Consider the following 19,367-nt stretch of genomic DNA (forward strand, 5'->3'; position numbering starts at 1 on the left):
ACAGCTTTATTGCATGACCCCAGTGCACGGCACACCCTCATTGCATGGCCCTGGTGCATGGCACAGTCCCCACGTCCCCCCTCCAGCCCCCCCAGACCACCCAACCACACATGGGCACCGCTCGCCCGGCCCCCACTGTCCCCTCCCAGCCCGATAAGGCAGCCCTTTCACCCAAAAGGGGCCCCAGCCCGCCGTGCACACTCAGCTCTTTCCCAGCCCCGGCTATTTAAAGCCGGCCGAGCGCCCAGAGCCCTCTCCCTCCCCCAGCACCGCCGAGCCCTTGGACTTTCCTCCCGCGGGACCATGAGCGCCCACCCGGCCGCAGCACCCATCTTTGCGGATGGCGAGGATTGCCGGCAGGCCTGGCGGGGGGCGACGGCCGCCTACGACGCCCCCGACGCCCACCTGGAGATCCTGGGGAAGCCGGTGATGGAGCGCTGGGAGACCCCCTACATGCACTCGCTGGCGGCCGTGGCCGCCTCCAGGGGTAACGGGACCCCGCGGGGGGCAGCAAACTGCACGGGGAAGGGGTCGGGGGGGAGTTTTTTGGGTGCTCCCCGCACGGTGGTGGCACTTGTGCGCTCGTGTCAGCGGTGACACATTCCCAAAAGGGGATGGGGAGCTTGGGGGAGGAGGAGGAGGAGGGGGGCCCGGCCACCACCTGCCCGCATTTCTGGCGGCGAGGCGGGGGGGGGTTGCAGCACTTTGCAGGGAGCGGTCGCTTCTTTCCATTGCAATGGGCTTGGGGGGATTTAAGGGGGGGGCAGGGGAGCATTTGGGGCCTGGGGGGCTCCAAATGAGGGGTACAACCCAAGCCAAGGCTGCGGGAGGGAAAGCAGAGCCCTGCACGTGCTCACCTCGCTCAGTGTCCCTGGGGAGGTGCAGGACCCCCCCAGCAGGGCGTGGGACCCCCCCAGCGACCCCTCTCGTCCCCAGGTGGCCGCGTGCTGGAGGTGGGCTTCGGCATGGCCATCGCCGCCACCAAGCTGGAGGAGTTCGATATCGAGGAGCATTGGATCGTGGAGTGCAACGAGGGCGTCTTCCGGCGGCTGGAGGAGTGGGCCAGGGCGCAGCCGCACAAGGTCAGGGCCGTGCTGTGCCACACCGTGCCAGACTGTGCCATATCACACCACACCATGCCATAACCTGCCATGCTGTGCCATATCACTCCACACCATGCCATATCACGCCATGCCATACCATGCCGTGCCATGCCACACCGTGCCATGCCATATCATGCTGTGCCATGCCATACCATGCTGTGCTGTGTCATACCATGTGTTGCCATACCGTGCCGTGCCATACCACACCGTGCCCTGCCATACCGTGTCATTCTGTGCCGTGCCGTGATGTTGGGCACAGGGCTGAGCCCTCTCCATGTCCCCGCAGGTGGTGCCACTGAAGGGGCTGTGGGAGGACGTGGTGCCGACGCTGCCGGACGGGCACTTTGCTGGTAAGGCACCGAGGCCAGGCGGTACCTGGGGGGCACAGGCGGTGTCCCCAGGGACCCCCCAGTCCCAGGGAGCGGCACACCGCTGCCTGTGGGTGCCAGGGGCACAGGGAGCAAATTTAAATAGGGGAAAAAGTAGAAACAGCTCTTTTTTTTTCCCACTTTTCCCATGCAGGAATCCTGTACGACACCTACCCGCTGTCGGCAAAGACCTGGCACACGCATCAGTTCGCCTTCATCAAGGTACCGCAGTGGGCACAGCCCCTGGGGAGGGTCTGGGGGGGCTGAGCCCTGCACCTCTCACCCCCCCCGCTGTACCGCAGGACCATGCCTTCCGCCTGCTGCAGCCCGGCGGGGTCCTCACCTACTGCAACCTCACCTCCTGGGGCGAGCTGCTGAAGACCAAGTACACCGACATCGAGAAGATGTTTGAGGTGAGTGGGTTTGGGGGGGCCCCAAAGCTGCCCCCAGCACCCTGCTGGTGCCGTCCTGACTCGCTGAGCAGCACAAACCAGGGCATTTCGTGGCTTTTTAACTCGTCTGCAAGAGCTGGGAGCTCTGCAGGGAGCACTGAGAAGGTCCCAGCGGGGCTCCCTGCAGCCTCCTGGTCCCCATGGAGCAGAAGCTGGGGCTCAGCACCATTCGGAGAGCTCAAACCATCGCTGCTCCCCCCCTGCCCCTCTTCCCTCGCAGGAGACCCAGGTTCCGCACCTGGTGGAGGCCGGGTTCAAGAAGGAGAACATCAGCACCACGGTCATGGACCTCGTCCCCCCCAAGGACTGCCGGTACTACTCCTTCCACAAGATGATCACCCCCAGCGTGGTGAAGCACTGAGCACTGCCCCGAAGCCCCGGGAAGGAGGAAGAGGAGGAGGAAGAGCAGCGGCTGATGAAGCACCGAGGAGCGCGCGTATTCGCTCCCCTCTCCCATCCCTCAATTCAGCAGCAATTCAAGAGCTTGGCTCCGAGCATTCAGCCACAGGGGTTGGAGCAGTCGTTTACTCTAAAATACCGATCATTTTTTTAAATCATGGGGTAGCTTCCGGCGCTCGAACCAAATAATCTAAACAAGGCAGGAGAAATGGGGAAAACCAGGCAGTTTGAGGCAGATTTGTTAGAATTGGATTTCAACTGCTCCCGAAGCAACTTCCCAGTGAAGTTTCCTCATATTTTTGGCTAATGTCTATTGTAATAAGTTCTGATTCTTTTGACCCTCTTGCAGTTCAATAGCGCATAAATGATGTTTCCTTTCTCTACCCAGAGGGGATAAAACCCATTAAAACAGAATGAAATACACAACTGCTTCCTCTGAGCAATTTATTTTTGTCTTTCCAAGCACACACGTAATTCTACAGTGACTGCTCCTTGTCCTGAGCTGCTGGGAGCCCGACACACCAGGCTCCTAAGACGCATTCAGTACCAAAGCCTGCAAGACCCAGGTTTCAGGTGTCCCCTCTCCTGGGAAGAGATTTCTTTCACCCAGACAACTGCTTTTTGTAATTCAGTTTTTAAACAAATTAATGCACTTTAGATAAGTGATACATTAAAGACAAAACAACATCTTAACCACGTATTGGTTTATTGGAAGGCTTGTGACAATACTTGTTGTTTTGTGCGTAAGAAAGCAAGCAGGTGCCCCCGGTGGGCAGTAAGTGGGTAGGTCATAAATAAGAGGCTATTTCCTGTACCAGATCTGAATCTTCTTCTCTCGTTTGATTTTCTTCTGAAGCTGCAGGATTCCATACAGCAAAGCTTCTGCTGTAGGTGGGCAACCTGAGGGAAAAAGGAAGCCCATGGGGCTGCCAGCTGTACTGAAATGTAGTCACCGGCAGAATCAACAAAGCTACAGGTTTTGCCCCAAAGCAGGCTGTGATTTCTCTCTGGCTTTGTGTCTGTCACAGGCTGCAGAGTTCATAAAAGCAAGAGGAATGCAGTTTTAAAGAAACTGATGCGATGGTCCGTTAGCTCCCACTGCCCAGCAGGTCCTGGCTAAGAGCTCTTGCACCCCAAATCCCCACCTGCACAGGCAGATGGCTCACATTCTCCCACTGATTTTCAAACCCATTGCTCAAACTACAAATTAACTTAATTCCTGCTCTGAGTTAGTGCAGTGGCACACAGAGGCTGCCTCTCCTACCTGGCACGTAGATGTCCACCGGCACAATGCGGTCGCACCCCCTCACCACCGAGTAGGAGTAGTGGTAGTAACCCCCACCGTTGGCACAGCTGCAAGAGACGTCAGGGCTTTGTTAAACGCATGGTGAAACATTAGCAGGAGGCAAAGGAAAACATTAACCTGGCGTCCAAGCTGCTGTGAGGCAAGAGGCCCACTGACAGTTATAGATTTTACAGTAATTGAATGCCAAGGTTTGTACCGTGGCCACTGAACACAGGAGCTGTGTCCTCGTTGTGAGCCCTGGCTGGAAGGCAGAGCCTGTGCTCACAGCCACCTTTCAAGTTGAATCAAACCAAACCGAACCATTTTCATGGCTCTTACAAAACAAAACAGATATTCAGAGGGTCTTTCCCCACACTGCAAACCCCCTTTTTTGCCACATCTACAGCCAAGTGTTTCCAGAACTCATCCTGTCCCCTCTGCACCCTTGCAAAACGTCTGACCTCGACCTTCACCAGGAGGTGAAGAAGTCAATTCCACTAAGCCAACACCACAGCTTCATGGAGCCAGAGCTCCACAGACCTCATATTTTATGCTGCACAGCAGAAGCATTTTGAAAGCTTTAGTCTAAACGGAGACTTTGAAATTCTCAAAGTCCCCAGACTCTGACAGCTGCAAAAAACAAAAAAGAATCTTTCACTGGGGAGACTGCAGTTCACAGTGACCAGACAGCAGTTACTCTCCTCCTCCTAATCAAGAAATAATCTTTATCTATTTTAATAACAAAGCCTCTTGGTCCTCTTTATAAAATTTAAAGGGTTGGAAATATAAACGAGGGTTGGGTTCCCCTCCATCATCTCCCCACTCACACAGAGACGCCTGAATTCCCCCACCAAGGGTAAGACAACGAGGATGCCCTGGCACTTACCTCCCCATGGAGACCACGTAGCGAGGCTCTGGCATCTGGTCGTAGACCTGCAGAGCACAGACATTTCAGACCCCTTCCCACCTGCGTGCAGCTGCGCTTGAGGCACCCGCCAGCGTCCGTACCTTTCGCAGAGCCGGAGCCATTTTGTTCGTCAGGGTGCCCGCCACGATCATGACATCAGCTTGGCGGGGGCTGGCGCGGAAAACCACCCCAAAGCGGTCCATGTCGTAGCGAGGAGCTGCCATGTGCATCATCTCCACGGCACAGCACGCCAAGCCAAACGTCATCGGCCACAAGGAGCTCTGGAGCAGGAGAGACCTGGGTTATGGGGGGGGGAACGCTGAAAGCGGGAGGTGAAACCCCATGTGGGTGACTCACAGAGTGAAGGACTTTCAGGGTTGATTGGACAGAGAAGGAAACAGAATGAGAAGAGAAAGGTTTTAAGGTTTGTTTAGTTAAAGCATCATGAATCAAAGCAGTGTTCACCGTTAAACAGGAGAGCAAAACCACAGCTTCTCCTCTGCACAGAGCAGAGGACTCATCACGAGGACTGCGCAGAACCAGAAGATGCTTTTTGCCTATTTACAGCCAGCTCTGGTCAGACAGGCAGCTCACACCACTTTGCAGTGCCCTCTGAATGCTTCTCTCTCACACTGACCCAACTCCCCAAATGTCAACCTCTGGCCAAGAAACCTGACTATTCTTCCTGCGGAGCCTGAAGAATTCGGAACCTATTTTTACTCTCAGCAGATGGCACAAATCCATTTCCAACCAGCACCTCGCAGCACTTGATACCATTTCTCCTCAGCAAACACAAGAGTTTCAGCGACTCACCCTTCGTGCCCAGTTGATCAGGTCATCAAGTTTGGCGACAACATACTCCCCCCTGCTAGAGGGGACGTAGGACTTTCTCTGGACAACAGCTGAGCTCTTTTGCTGGACTTGGAGAGAACTAAAAGCAAACAGCACAGTCGTGTCAGTCTGATTATTAAGCGTTGCTCTAGAATACAATAAATACACTCAAGGAGCTGTCATCCCATAAAGAATCTGTGGGGCATTGCTTACGGACAATCCCAAACCCTCTGCTACCACTGCAGGCTGTTTATAGCCATTCTTTTTCCCCCGCTGTGGACACATGGATCAGGAAGAGGTCCTTTTGTTCACCCTACCAAAATTACAGAGGGTGCCTGGCAGGTTCCTCTCCAGGGCTCGCAGCCTGCCAGCTAATCCTGGGCCTTAAGGGTGAGGTGAGGAAAAGCCTTTGAAGCACATGCAGGGGGAGCCGTGGCAATCAACATTTCTTCCCTTCACAGCTGAGGGAGAAAGGACACAGCTGAGGAACCTGCCTTGAAGCGCGGCGTTACCTGTCAGCATGGTCAGCTGCCGGTGTCTGATGGAGCAGCTGGGTGTGAACAGATGTCACTGCGCTGGGCCTGTAAAAATAAATAAAAATATAAAAATAAATAAACGCTGAACCTCGGTGCCACAGAGCCACAAAGCCTCCCCACGCGTCCCCTGCCACCCCCACCTCGGCCCTGCAGGGACAAACACCCCCAGGAAGCTGAGCGGCCCCTGATCCAAACCATGAAGAAAAAAGAGCCCCAAAGGGCCCAATTTCAGCTCCCAGCTCTCTGCCCCCCGCAGCCACAGCCCCTGGGACCCCCCAGCCGCGATGAGGGGGGGGACATTGGGGGCTCCCTGCCCTGAACGCCCCCCCACCCCCCAGCCCCAGCCCTCACCTCAGGGCCAGCACGCCGCACCGAGCGAGGCCGAGACCTGCAAGGAGAGCACGGGAAAAATCAGCCCCGGGCCAGGCCGGGTAACGGGGAAAGGCCCAACCTCGGGAAACGGCTCCGGGGGGCCGGGAGCCCCCCAGGGCCCAGGCCCGGAGCCCTCAGAGCCCAGTCCCGGAGCCCCCCCCCAGCCCGGCCAGGGCCCAACCGAAGGCCCCAGCGGCCTCCACCCAGCCCCGGTTCCCCCCTCCCGGCTCCGGTGTCCCCTCAGAGGGCCGGATCCCGGCCTCCCAGCCCCGTTCCCGTCCCCGTTCCCCGTTCCCGGCCCCGCTCACGGCCCAGCGCCGCCATCTCGCCCTCAGCCCTTGAGGCAACCTCTGTGCGCGCGGTGCCACCCGTTAAAGCCTCCGGCCTCAGCCCGGTCCGCGCCTCACGGAGAGCCGGCCGGGAAACCGGGAGCTTGGCGGCGAGGTTCCGCGGGCGGCAGGGCCAAAAACGTAGGCGGAAGGCCAAAAAATAAAAAAAAATAAACTAAAATGAATTAATTAAAGATCACGGGGCGTCCCTGGGTGGGCTCGAACCACCAACCTTTCGGTTAACAGCCGAACGCGCTAACCGATTGCGCCACAGAGACCGCGATGGCGGCGCCGCCGCTGCGCGGGCTCCTGTGGGCACCCCCTGAGGCGGGGGTCCCGGGGGTGGGGGGGGGGTCCCGGTTCGGCCGGTACCGGCCGAACCGGGACCCCCCCCCACCCCCGGGACCCCCCCCCCCTCACAGTACGTGGGGGGGGCGGGGGGGACGGCGCTGCCAGCAGCCGAAATAGCTCAGTTGGGAGAGCGTTAGACTGAAGATCTAAAGGTCCCTGGTTCGATCCCGGGTTTCGGCAGCTCGCCTCTTTTTGGGGTAGAATTTCGTGTTTTGGGTTCTCCGCGTTCGTGCTGCCAGAGGAAAGCTGAGGGTTAGCCAAGCAGACACGAATACAGGTTTTTATTTCCCCAGAGCCACCCCTGCGAGCAGGAGAGCCGTGCCCCAGGCAGCCTCCGAGTCCCTGCGGCTGCAATCGCAGAGGTTCAGGGTTTGGTAAATGCATCGCACCCCAAAACTTCCTCCTCGTGAACACCCCAGAGCTGCTGGAATCAGCACACTGAACGCTAAACAGCTGCAGTTCAGGTGAAGGAAACCACCTCCACCACACCAAGACCCTTAACGAGGATCCTGTCCTTGGCAGGGATAATGTGACTGCTTTATTTAAAGCACAATACCAGAAAAAAAGTAAATTTACTTTATTCTATAACATGAAACTGATAACTGTAGGACGAGGTTTCAGTAAATCTGATATCCAAAAACCATCTTCACCTACCCTGTAGTTTCAAGGAGAAGCCTGCGTGCACTTACCACCCCAGCTTAAAAGCAGTTTGGAACAAATGAATGCATTCAAACAAAAGTAATATGAAACTATTGAGGATTTACTTCTTTATTCCACCACTGTTAGTTAAGACCACATAACACCGTACATTGCAAGAGTGAGTTTGGTCTCAATCTATGAGTATTTATAGTGTAAGCAATGCCAAGATGTTAAAAGTGTTCTTAAAGATGTAAACATTTTAAAGTGCTTAAACTCTATGTACACTCCTAGCTGTCCTTCAGAAGAATGCAATTTTATTTGACACAGACGAGTTCTCATTTTAAACATCCAGCTAAGATTGCGATAGATGGTATGAAAAGCGAAGATTCAGGTAAAGGCAAGGAAGGCAGAATTTTATTTCTGTGCAGTGGTTTGAAAAAGAATCTTAGCAGTACTTGGGGAATGTTATAAAGAAGGAACCTGAGGACAGTTTGATCTCTTTGAACCCCCACCAACAGCGCCTGCAGGATGTGTATTTGCAGCAGCATTTGTTTTTCTGGGGAAGAAGCTCATGCAGCCTGAAGCAGCTGTACGTGACAAGACACCTCCACTCGCAGGTATCACCTCTGGAGGTGATTCCATAACTGCATTGAGCTATCACAAATACAAGAGATGCATTATCCACCAACACCAGTTCTAATGAAAACTGAAATAAAGCCCATCTCAATATTTATTACATGATTCCGGTACTTGTGAATGTCACTTTGTTATGCCAACACAAGGATTGCAAGAGTACCATGTAATTAAAAGCAATTAAAATATACTCAGGTAATTACTATGGCCAGAATATATATCACTATCTAATTTCACATTTAAATTCCCCCCTTTAATTTCAACCTTTTTTTTTTTAAAACTGGACGAGTGTATCACCCTTTGACTGTATTACACAAAAATAATGGTCACTGAGCTTCCGTCACTAAACAGTTATCGATTACGCCACAGGTCTGTCAGAATTTCAGCACAAGCTGAGGGAGGTAACAATGCCTGATTAAACTTGGCATTTAGATCAGATGAAAACAGTTAAGTGTTCCTGAAAAACCACTGAGAATCAAACATTTTTAAAATAGCATTCAAAAGAGATTCACTTTTAAAAATGGCAAAGCAAAGGCTTTTGCAAAGGCTTTTTCTTTTCAAACACTGGATTCCTTTTCCGCTGAATGCTGCGGTCGTTCCATCAGCAACAAAGCCATTGTGAATTGGATTGCATGAGTAGGTACCAATTTTATTTCCCACACCTTTAAGACAAAGAAAAAAAAACGTCCAAAAACACTTTTGGGCAGAAAACCTGTGCATATTCAGGTAGCAGCAAAGTAACCAAGCAATAACACAAGGCTACATAATTTATCAGTACATATTCTTCCGGGGACAATAGCCCTTCCTTTGTCAGATATTTGGTCAGTAATTCACACAAGACTTAAAGAGCTGCATCGAGCAGCTCTCCACAACACTTGCTGTGTTCCTGTACATCCTGTAGTAAGTGCACTGGCTGGATGAGGACAGACTGGCAGGACATCTGCAGGATTACTGCAGCTCACATCACCTCTTGCAGGCAGTTCAACACGGCAGGACAAAGGGAAGCAGCGCGCAGCTCCAGTACACAGAGGAGGCAGCAAGGACTGACACGACCATATCTGACAGTAATGCAGCATTGTAACAACCACATTTTAAAGATATCTACACGCATTTTAAAAAGCAAGAATGGTATTTTCATACAAATAATCACTTCTCCAATATATACAGTGCCAGGGCAACACGTGAAAGTTTGTACCACCCTTCTTATAGGCTGTCTGCAGATTCCAATTCTGTCTTCAACTTTTTTCTTTCCAGAATTTCTTCATCAAATTTCTCTCTCTCCCTGAAAAGAAACACATTAAAGTTCTGCTGCAAAAACAATCTGAGTGTATTAAAAATTTTGCTGCTTTTAGTTACAGTAACACAGTTACAGTAAGTTTGCCTTACAGAAGGGAGGCTATTGAACTCTCACTCACACTTTTCCAAATAAACAGTAAGCTAGTAAGGAAAGCTCAGAAAATGCTAAGAATAAGAAGATACCTTTTGCTCACAGATGGTCCTTTTATATATTTCTCTTCTGCTTTTTTGTAGTCTATGTCATCCACGGCAGAAATCGCATAAATGATGGCCTATAAAAGAATATTTAGCTCATTTATGCTGGCAAAACAAGAACTAAATTACAAAATTACACCCACTGCCTCAGTAGATGAGCACATTTTTGGAATGAGATTTCCTAATCACTTTGGAAACTTGGGTGGAACTGCTTATTGTGTACCCAAACCTGTTAAATAATACAAGCTTGACCTTTAGCAGGCCCAGGAGATTATTTTTGTAACCAAAATAAGATACTCTTAACAGCAATTTTGTTTCTACAGAAGAGAGATTCTTACTAATACCTTTCCCTGGGAAGTTCCCATCTAAAGCAATAAGTATCTAAAACTGTAACTATAAGTAAAACTATCCTTTCTGCCAGCAATCCCACCACCAGGAAAAGCCCAGCTAACTCGTCAGAAGGAAAAAAAAAAATCTATAGAGAAATAAGTGAAAATATACCAAAAAGCAATCATTTGCCTTTAAAAACACTGCAACATGTAAAGCTTCCACTTTTAAGCTAGTGGCTTAAAAACCAGCATTTGGAATTACCCTGGTCTGCATCTCAGCCACAACCCAGTAGATACCAACAGGACACATGCAGTGAATACTGGGCCTTACTTATTAATTTTCTCCAACATACAAGCACGTTTGTCAATAAATCAGTAAATTCAAGTCACATAACTCATGTTATTTAAACATCAACTTTACTCAGTGTTCAATGTTTACTTACTTCAGGCAACAGGACATCTGAAATAAATTTTATTCTGTCTCCATTTATTTGGCAGAGATTTTCGGTGTCTATTTCATGATATACTTCCTTCAGGTAGTTTACTACTAGGTCCAATTGTTCTTCATCCTCTAAATAAGTCTCAACGCAGGTCACATACTGACTTGAATTCAGGAATTCCTTCATCCACCGAGACTGTTTTCTGCTTTTCAAAATAGCCAAGAGATGCTCTTCTGCCCCCTTAGTCTTCACTATAAACTCCACTATCTTTTTATTTGCTTTATCTCTGGCAGCCCTTGTTCTGTCAGGAAGAAGTTTCTTAGAAGGCTTCTGAGGTGAAGTTTCTAATAAAGACTCTTCGAGATTTTCTTCTGCTACGTTTGGAAAGGTCATTTGGACTAAACCTTGGTAACACTGCTTTCTAACTGGATAACCTGAAAAAAGAAAGAGCCACAATCATTCACACTCATTTATATAAAAGAAGGGTCTTTCTTGTATACATATATACACAAAATAAGCTTTTTTTTTTTGGTAGTTTTCTTTTCCTTTCTCCCCCACCAAGTAGGGGAAAAAAACATCAACAAAAAGAGGAATTGAACCTGACATGATCTCTGAAACAAACTTGCTACAATCTGAAACAACTCAATTGTTTTTTTTAAACAATCGATACTTAACTTCTGTTGTAGGACTAAAAATCTTACAGCATATTGGCATGTAATTATTTTAATTTTTAATCAAACCCTACCAGGTTTGATGCTCAACAACACATTAGTAAACATTAGAGCTAAACTTCTCTTCTAAGAGGAATACAGAAGAATCTCATCATGAATTCACTTACTGATATCATCAGCAAAATATTCCAAGAAGGATCCCGTAAAAGAATGACAACCTAAAAAGCCCAGAACAGGGTTATTAATCAGTTAAGCCTATAAAACAAAAACTGACAGCCTTTGCATTATTGTTTTTTCAGTGATTTACATCAGAATGGATGACATCAACCCATGTCCTTACCTACTCTAATTCGATAGTCAGAGATCAATTGAATACACCACTCAATTTCCTGGCGATGTTCTTCTTTGGCTTGCTCCTGTAAAACAATGGCCATTTCCAGTTCAAAAAAAGAATAGCCTTATGAAGCTTTTAGGTCTAGGACCAGTAAGCAAAAATGGCTAACGGTAACATATCAAGAAAATGCTTGCAGTTTCCTGCATTCTCTTCAATTTAATTCCTGTAATTACTGTTAATGCACCATGAGAGTGCCTTTGTTGTATGTAGAAAGCCCACAAGCGAAAATCCAGTTGAGTCCTAAGCAACTGGCCACCTTCCACATAAACCTGTTCTTAGCAGCATCCTTGGCCTCATCAAGGAGGAGAAATGCATCAGGAGGTTCCCTTTCCCATATTCTTCTCCATTTTGTGCAGTACAAGTTACATTTAATTACTCTGTTTAGTAGACCAGCATCTCTCAGAGAACAGTGAGCAAACAGACCTGTCAGCTGCAACACTCCTCTGGCAGGGTAAGCTACACACTGCACAAAAATACTGTTTCCAGTGTTTGTATACATTTGTAATTGCATGTTACTGGTAACACTTACAATGAGATCCTGCTTTTCTTCGCAATCAAAGTGCTTCAGACTCCTAAGAGATACTGAGAAGCTTGATGAGAAAAAGACAGGGAAGAGAGGCAATTAGGTTGTGCAGTTGTTTCTTCATTGTGATTCTACACCTTCCTGAAAACCAGGTTTTGTAAGGAATTCCGTAAATAGGCTTTACTAGTTCTGGATTTCTAGCAAGCTAAAACTGAGGAATTTTTAAATTTTAAAGCAAATGCAAAGGCAGAGTGATGTCTGCAGGAAGCTCACCCCAACATGAAAAAACAATAGCTAGGTCCTCAGTCTTTTACACTTTATTGCTCACATAATTGCCAACTGTTAGCATGCCTCAATTGGCAGCATGGTAAAAACAAGTAGCCCACACCTGCAAATCCTCACCTTACTTGGTCACTCCCTTTGAGATCAAGGTTAGTTCTAACAGACTGTAATTGCCCAGTAACAGGAGAAGAGTTCAGGAGACTGCCTAACAAACCCAGAGTTCAGCACCCGATCAGAATCCATAGTTACCCTTTTTTTTTTTCATTTACATTCCCTTCTATGAACAGCACGTTTGCCTTTCTGTGTTTCCGCTTCACTTTTCTTACCTGTTAAAAGGATGAAGTTTCATCAGCATCTTAGAGCTCTAACACCCTTACAACACATGAACATTTTCAGTGTTAATGAGCTCACCCCACACTTAAAGCAACTTACATAAATACGAAAAATAAAGTGGCAAGAAGAGCGAAGTACCCAAATGGAGCATTTTTGTTAGGGCGCAAGGACCCATCCCTTTCTCACTTTTTTTTTTTTAAGAGCAGGATGCAACCACACCAACGGATGACACAGGCTATAAAAGCTAAGCAGGAAACCTCTGCTCCAATATTAAAATGTGAACTGGCCACATTTCATTATTTTGATGTGCTTTTATCATACATAAGTTTACTTCTGTTATTATCCTTGTTTTTATCTGGCAATAATCACTCTCAGATAAGGCAGCGAGCTGTTCTTACTTACCACTGCTGGCCAATAAGGATACCTTTGCCATTTGCACCAGACCAAAATCCCTTCCTCAATCAATTGTGGCTCTACAATGAGAAAATAGAGTTTCTTTTCTTAAAAGGAAACACAGACAAGACAGTTAACTCGCCTCATCTTGTTAGCCTCCTTTCATGCAGTTGATATTTAATGAGTTCTGCTTCAGTGCTTTTACAGATTTCAACCAAAGTGACAACCCCTCAACCACACGCCCTCAACGCCTCATCCCAGCCCAAACACAGCACAGGCAGTTCTGAATATAAGAACTTTGAAGTTTTAGACCCAGTTTCACAATGTGTTGCAATTTATTCCGTTCCTGAAAGCCTTTCTGGGGCACTTAAGAAAGGCATTTTAATCCAAGCCTGAACAAATTTGGATTCATTTTCTGAAAACATTAGGTTTCATTAACAGGAATTGCCATAACTTGGCCAGCAAGGCAGAACTGCACATTCTAAAAAGGCACACCAAGCTTGACTGATTAAGTTTCAAGTAGACAAACTCATGCCTCACCTTGATGAGATAGAATACTAGGGAGTTCTTCATCCTCCTCCTCATCTTTATCTACCAGAGCTGAGACATGAGAGAGATTCTCCGTGAAAGTTAACTTTGCAGACAGGTCAGGAGATTCCAGTCCTGCCAACAGCAACAAACATCAGCATTCAGAAACACAGCACAGTGATTAGTTAAGTCAGTAGGGATCACTTTCAGACCAGGTGAAATACACAAGTGTAAAAAAAACACAGTGATTCACATTGCCCTCTAACAAGAGCTCAGGAGACCGCCTAACAGAAACCCAGAGCTCAGCACACCCCCAAAAACCATGATGACATTCTCAAAAAGATGAAAATCAGCACTCAAGAATCAAAAGGAATGAAGTTTTCCCTGCCCTAAGCAGCATGCTCACCTTCATCTTCGTTGAAGTCAGACAGCTGGAACTCCTTTACTTTACTCGTAGGCACACGTGGAGCATCCTTGCTTCCCTCCTCGTCAGGCTGGGAAACAAAACCACCAGAAAGCTTTCCACGGTGAGAGGACCTGGCTGAAGGCTCAGAGCCATTTCTGCATTTCTTTTTCCTGTACGAGGACACAGGCACGCTGGTCTCTCGTTTTCTTTTTAGTTGTTTCGAACTCACTGTTTCTTTTCCCCCATCCAGTTGATTTACTAGATTCTTGCTCTCATTTCTGATGTTCTTCTTCAAGTCAGAGGCACTTTTACAAGTTAAATCCAGTAACACACTTTTAGGTTGACGCCTAGTGTTTGTCCTGCTTCTGACATTTGCCCCTGTGTAAGACTTGCAGGTCACAGATGGAGAAGCGTCCTCAGCAAGAGGCTGTGCCTGAACTTCGGGGAGGTTATTTGGAAGTTGCACAGGTGATCCTGCACCTGGTCTTTTTTGTCCTTGCTTACTTTTTTCTTCCTTTGGCTTAAGCACAAGTTTGTTTTCTGTTTGGGACTTTGTTGACAAACTGGACTTGGCTTTTTTCTGTCTTGATAGTGATTTTGATTCTGGCGTTGTGTGATTTTGACCGTTTGAGTTTGATGTATTACACAAGTCCCCAGCACTACATTTTGAAGGTTTTGTTCCATTTTCATTTGCTTTATCCCTTTTGTCCAAAAGAAGAGAACATTTCTGCTTTTGTTTTCTTATATCAGTCTTTAGGTTGGGGCTATTTTTTCTCTCCGATTTCTTCTTGGGAGTCTCAGCCTCCAACTTTTCTTTACGGTGAAGGAGTGACCGACAGCCCCGTAAGGGGGTAGATGAGAGAGATTCCTTATTGTTTGCCTGAGACAACTGAGTACTCACTCCCTCTTTCAGCTGTGGCACTTGTCTGGCTGATGCATTTTCTCTCAAAAGATCCAGAGCAGTTCTAAGAGCACAGCGATATTTCAGTTCGTCCACAACTTCACTAGAATCTGTCTTTTCACCTGTCGAAGAACATGCAATACAATAACCTTTATTTGAATACAATACATTAAAAATGTGTTTACAGTTTCTTTTGTCTAAGACTTCAAGATTTTTGAGGCAAAGTATAAAGCACACACGATGGGCAAGCTACTAATAGCTTTTTAAAAAAATATGATGCAAATACACAATTTTTTTTCATAATTTCTTCCAATGTGCAACACAAGGGAAGAGTCAAATTAGCCCTGATAATATTTGGTCCGTTTTCAAGCTTTATGGATTGAAAGGGGAGAGGGGAAGAGAAATGCAAAAGAACACCTCAGGAAACACAAGTATCGACCATCCACCAGGTTGAAGTTGTGGGCATTATTTTGTATTCAGGCAATACACAAGACAGAAAGTGTTTCAAGATATCCTCACCTAAGTTAGAAGCGATATCTTCTATACATTCTTCATTCAGTGGAACTGTATCTGCAGATTTCACACTAACCCTGAAAATACAACAAAGTTGATTGAAACTGTCACAACAGGAGCCATTGCTAACAGCATGGCAACACCCTCATCTGGCAATAAACCTGTAGTTTCCCCCCACAGCCCCATAACATTTTAGCAGAATTAAAAAAAAAAAAAAAGAATCCTTGAGCTAACAGCGTGTTGTTTGTAGGTGCTCCATGAGACAAGTATATAGGCAGCTTTCTAAGCAGCAGTGGGTTAGTCACCTAATCATTCTGTGAGTCAGTGACTCATCCCACACACCTTCCCATAACGGGATTATTTTTCTTCCTTACAAAGCCTAAGAGTGCAAACACAAAACGCTAACAGAGATACTTTACTTTTCTTTTAAGCCAAATATTTCAACTTCCAAAGAAGCTTCCTCTGCATTAGCAATAGATGATTTTCCAGCGTCTCCACTTTTGCACAAAACCTACATTAAAAAAGAAAAGCACACGTTAAAAATTCTCAACCCAGCCTGTAGCACAGGTCAGACTTCAAGATATTTTTAGGACGAATAGCACAGAACAGACTAACTTTGCATGGCACCTGGCTGCAGTATCAGCTTCCCTACAGGTTAAGACAATTTTTATTATTTTTTTTTAAAGAACATATATAGGTGTTTACTTGAAGCAATTGCTTCCAGACAACTACCTACAACTATGCCTATCATTGGGGTAATTCACTTAAAACTATTAACACCAACTGGGTATCTGTATCAGCACAATTGGCACTTTGTCTCGGTTTACACACAAAGCAGCAGCAATTCACAGCTGCTCAGAAGCTCACATTTTCTGTTACCGCTCCCCTCATTTCTAAGCTAAATCCACAAAACCTTTCCTTCTCCGTGCACCCACTTTACCTTCGCTGGCCACAAACGCCCCCTCCGCTTGCAAAGCACATACTCCGGCTCTGCCATGACCGCGCTTCATGGAGGAAAGGAAAACCCCGGTGCGTTCTGACGAAAAAGAAGGAGAATTACTCCAAGTTTTAACGAACCGCAGCACTTCACCACAACGCAACCAGGCGTCGCTTTAACTGCGGGGTCACAGGCCTCGGACCAACCTCCCGAGGACCCCGCTGAGGCGCTGACACGGGGCAGGCCCCAGGGAGGCCCCGGCCGAGCCCCTCCCGGCTCCGGCTCCGGCTCCCGCCGACGGGCCCGGGGCGGGCCCTGGGCGGGCTCTGGGGCCCCCGCGCTGTGGGGTGGGGGCAGGAAGGGGGGAAGTGGCCCCCGCTCTGTCCCGCAGGAGGGGTCGTGAGGGGCCGGGACGCTCCCCCCGGTTCCCCCCGGTCCCCCCCGTTTAACCCCGGTCCGGGACCCCCCCCCAAAGGCCGCCGCCGCCCCCTCACCAGGCCGCCCGCCCCGCGCCGCTCTGCGCGTGCGCCGCCGCCGTCCCCCTGGCAACGCCCCGACCAATCCGCGGCGCCTCCCTCAGCCCTCCCCCCTTCCTGCCGCCAAAACACGGGGCTCCGGCCTCCGCTCCTCAGCCAATCACAGCGCCCTTTTTTCTGCTCGCCCCGCCCTCCCCTTCTCCTATTGGAAGATGCGAGGCGCGCCCCGCCCCTCAGCGCCCGGAAGCGATGGCGTCGTGGGGGCGATGGGGGAGAGCGTTACCATGGCAACAGGAGGGGGCCTAGGCCTAAGGCCTAGGCCTAGGCCCAGGCCCAGGCCCCAGGGGGAGCCCAGGGGGAGCCCAGGGGGGGCGATGTGGGCCTCGGCTCCATGCCTGCCCCGAGCATGGCGGTGGCAGAGCACAGCTCCTGCCCTGGCCCTTCACCAAGGGACAGAATGGCTGCAGCCAGGCACGAGGAGTCACACCAAGGCGAGGGCAGGCAGCGCGCCTCCCTCAGCACAGCCTTGGCGCCTGGCTCTGACCCACTCCAACACCCAGGCTTCATTGCCTGAGTGCCCCGGAGCTGCGGCTTCAAGGCGTTAGCCTTACTGACTCAACGGCCCCGAGCTGCCTGCAGCCCCCCAAGGCTCCTTATGTGCCCCCCGTTCTCCCCTGGTTGTCAGCAGAGCCCACGGAGCGTGCTGGCAGCGTGCCCTGCGGTGCAGCAGCAGCCCGAGCTGCAGTACGTGGGGAATGCAGCAGAGGCTCCACAGCCGAGCACAGCAGTGCCGCTCAGAGGAGCGCTTTCTAATTCGGCGTAACGAGGGGGTTGTAATTTCTGTGGGTTAAATTACTGCGCGCATCTGGCTGGCTGCATACAGCAGAAACCCTGCTCAAAAGGTCTTCCTATTTATGGTAGGAGACAAAAGGCAAAGCACAGTGCTTAGACAATAAAAAATGCTGAAAGCCCGGATAGATCAACAGAGCATTTAGGTATACAGCCTGGGAAGAGATTGTCACATGAAAATGGGTTCAAAACTCAGGACAAAAAGAAAAAAGCTTTTATCAAGCCGGTACTTAGCCATGTCGATTTTTAGCCCTCTGACGCTAACAGTAAAAACAGAGTTCACGGTCTGATGTTTGATATTTTATTAGCTCTGTCTATGCTTCTTTATAAATACCTGCAATATTGAAAATGTAACCACTATACCGAAGAAGTAAGTTATTAAAACACATTCTGAAAACAGCATACAGACCAAAATGGCATGTCCTATTACATTTGTTCCCAGGAGTATACATTTTTCCTACCTTTAAGTACTGATATTTGTGGAGTAATACTTTGTTGACATAACATGAGAGACAAACTCCCTTTTTTGCTTACAATTTTCCATCGGGTGTCTCCTGTCACAGAAGACACGTTGTTACTTGTTGTTATCTGACTGATATGATTCTGCAAGATCAGGAGTAGTCTGAAGGCAGTGCAATGTCGCTTAGCATTTTCCAGCATTGGTCCCTGCTTCACAGGCTGTGGGTGTGCTGAGTGCTCGGGCCTGGTCCTGCAAGATGTTTAAATAGGTATTTCACGTCCGAGCATGTGAAATAATCTTGTAATACCTGGTTTAGTAAACGGCATGCTTGGAGTTCTGGCTCCATTTCTATGAATGGAGTTTGCAGGAAGGAGAGCATCACCCTAAACACACCTGTAGGAGGAAGCCCAGAGCTCAGCACGCTGTCAGATGCAGCCTCTACATTAAAAATCGAGGGAGGAAGGAAGGAAACAAGCACTCCTCCCACAAAACGCAGAGCAACGGGAATTATTTCCCCCTTGCTTACGCCATTCTCCCACCCCATTAGCCTGTGCTTTCTCCAAAGCGATGCTATGCTACCCACCTCCTTCCCAGTTTAAGGTATGAATGACAGTAAAAGGAGCACATTTCTGGTCTTCACCTAATATTTTTCCAATTAAATAAAAACTCTTGAACATCCAATCTCTCCATGTATTCAGCTTTACAAGCACCCTAAACATAAATGAGCGTCAGAAGGTATGGATCAGCCCTTACATGTTGTCTTTATGATTTCTACTTGTGCTGTAACTAGGTATGAAAGTCACCGTGTCACCTTTGCCTTCCTGCCTCTCTGCTTCCAGGTCTCGATCTGCTGAACAACCCTCTCTGGACTGAGCTGGGGGTCTCTGGTTGCAGCTTTTAGCTTAAACAAAGTCGAATTTTGTTCGCAGTCCCTTCCTTACCAACTAATGAATTGTACGTCCCCATCTGGGAAAAATGAACTTCGTGTATGAATTCATTCTCTCCCAGGTGAGATTTTTTTTTGCCTGGAACATTCTGTTACATATACATGACCAAAAATGACCACGATTGACATCCTGGGTCAGCAAGCCCCACACTGGATTACAGCAGCTGAGCCTGGCAGCAAGCGACAGGCTTTCTTTAGTCTAGCACGTGTGATATGGCTTTTCCTTTCTCGTTACTTGCTCTGTATTAAAACCCACAAATGGTTATTATCCTGTGGCTTGGCAAATGCTT

At 48.6% G+C, this 19,367-nt stretch overlaps 3 protein-coding genes and 2 non-coding genes across 7 annotated transcripts; 2 read left to right on the top strand and 3 right to left on the bottom strand.

Annotated features, from left to right (window-relative positions):
• Nucleotides 1-201: 201 nt before the first annotated feature.
• On the top strand, nt 202-2,748 carry GAMT (guanidinoacetate N-methyltransferase). Its single transcript, XM_068661876.1, has 6 exons — nt 202-487; nt 937-1,082; nt 1,390-1,453; nt 1,626-1,693; nt 1,774-1,884; nt 2,144-2,748. Exons 1-6 carry the CDS (start codon nt 304-306, stop codon nt 2,282-2,284), a joined length of 714 nt encoding a protein of 237 aa, XP_068517977.1. The 5' UTR covers nt 202-303; the 3' UTR covers nt 2,285-2,748.
• Nucleotides 2,749-3,011: 263 nt separating this feature from the next.
• On the bottom strand, nt 3,012-6,682 carry NDUFS7 (NADH:ubiquinone oxidoreductase core subunit S7). The gene is made up of 8 exons (XM_068661877.1): nt 6,562-6,682; nt 6,233-6,269; nt 5,858-5,926; nt 5,328-5,445; nt 4,616-4,795; nt 4,494-4,540; nt 3,587-3,675; nt 3,012-3,222 (listed from the first exon to the last, which is right to left on the bottom strand). The coding sequence occupies exons 1-8, from the start codon at nt 6,575-6,577 to the stop codon at nt 3,125-3,127; spliced, it is 654 nt and encodes a 217-aa protein (XP_068517978.1). The 5' UTR covers nt 6,578-6,682; the 3' UTR covers nt 3,012-3,124.
• Nucleotides 6,683-6,786: 104 nt separating this feature from the next.
• Nucleotides 6,787-6,860, bottom strand: TRNAN-GUU (transfer RNA asparagine (anticodon GUU)). Its single transcript has one exon. It is a non-coding gene; the product is annotated as a tRNA-Asn (tRNA).
• Nucleotides 6,861-7,040: 180 nt separating this feature from the next.
• TRNAF-GAA (transfer RNA phenylalanine (anticodon GAA)) lies at nt 7,041-7,113 on the top strand. The gene has a single exon. It is a non-coding gene; the product is annotated as a tRNA-Phe (tRNA).
• A 572-nt stretch (nt 7,114-7,685) lies between these two features.
• Nucleotides 7,686-16,893, bottom strand: PWWP3A (PWWP domain containing 3A, DNA repair factor). Of its 3 annotated transcripts, none has more exons than XM_068661484.1 (14): nt 16,841-16,893; nt 16,350-16,445; nt 15,829-15,920; nt 15,416-15,486; nt 13,996-15,018; nt 13,602-13,724; nt 13,071-13,141; nt 12,585-12,661; nt 12,060-12,120; nt 11,477-11,552; nt 11,304-11,354; nt 10,469-10,899; nt 9,685-9,773; nt 7,686-9,487 (listed from the first exon to the last, which is right to left on the bottom strand). In XM_068661484.1, exons 2-14 carry the CDS (start codon nt 16,404-16,406, stop codon nt 9,409-9,411), a joined length of 2,301 nt encoding a protein of 766 aa, XP_068517585.1. In that variant the 5' UTR covers nt 16,407-16,445; nt 16,841-16,893; the 3' UTR covers nt 7,686-9,408. The 3 variants fall into 3 exon arrangements, with proteins under 3 accessions (XP_068517585.1, XP_068517583.1, XP_068517584.1); XM_068661482.1 differs by lacking the exon at nt 16,841-16,893 and adding an exon at nt 16,553-16,783; XM_068661483.1 differs by lacking the exon at nt 16,841-16,893 and having other exon boundaries at nt 16,350-16,540.
• Nucleotides 16,894-19,367: the final 2,474 nt, after the last annotated feature.

This window comes from Anas acuta, chromosome 26, assembly GCF_963932015.1.
Source record: "Anas acuta chromosome 26, bAnaAcu1.1, whole genome shotgun sequence".
In the NCBI taxonomy this organism is placed as follows: domain Eukaryota; kingdom Metazoa; phylum Chordata; class Aves; order Anseriformes; family Anatidae; genus Anas; species Anas acuta.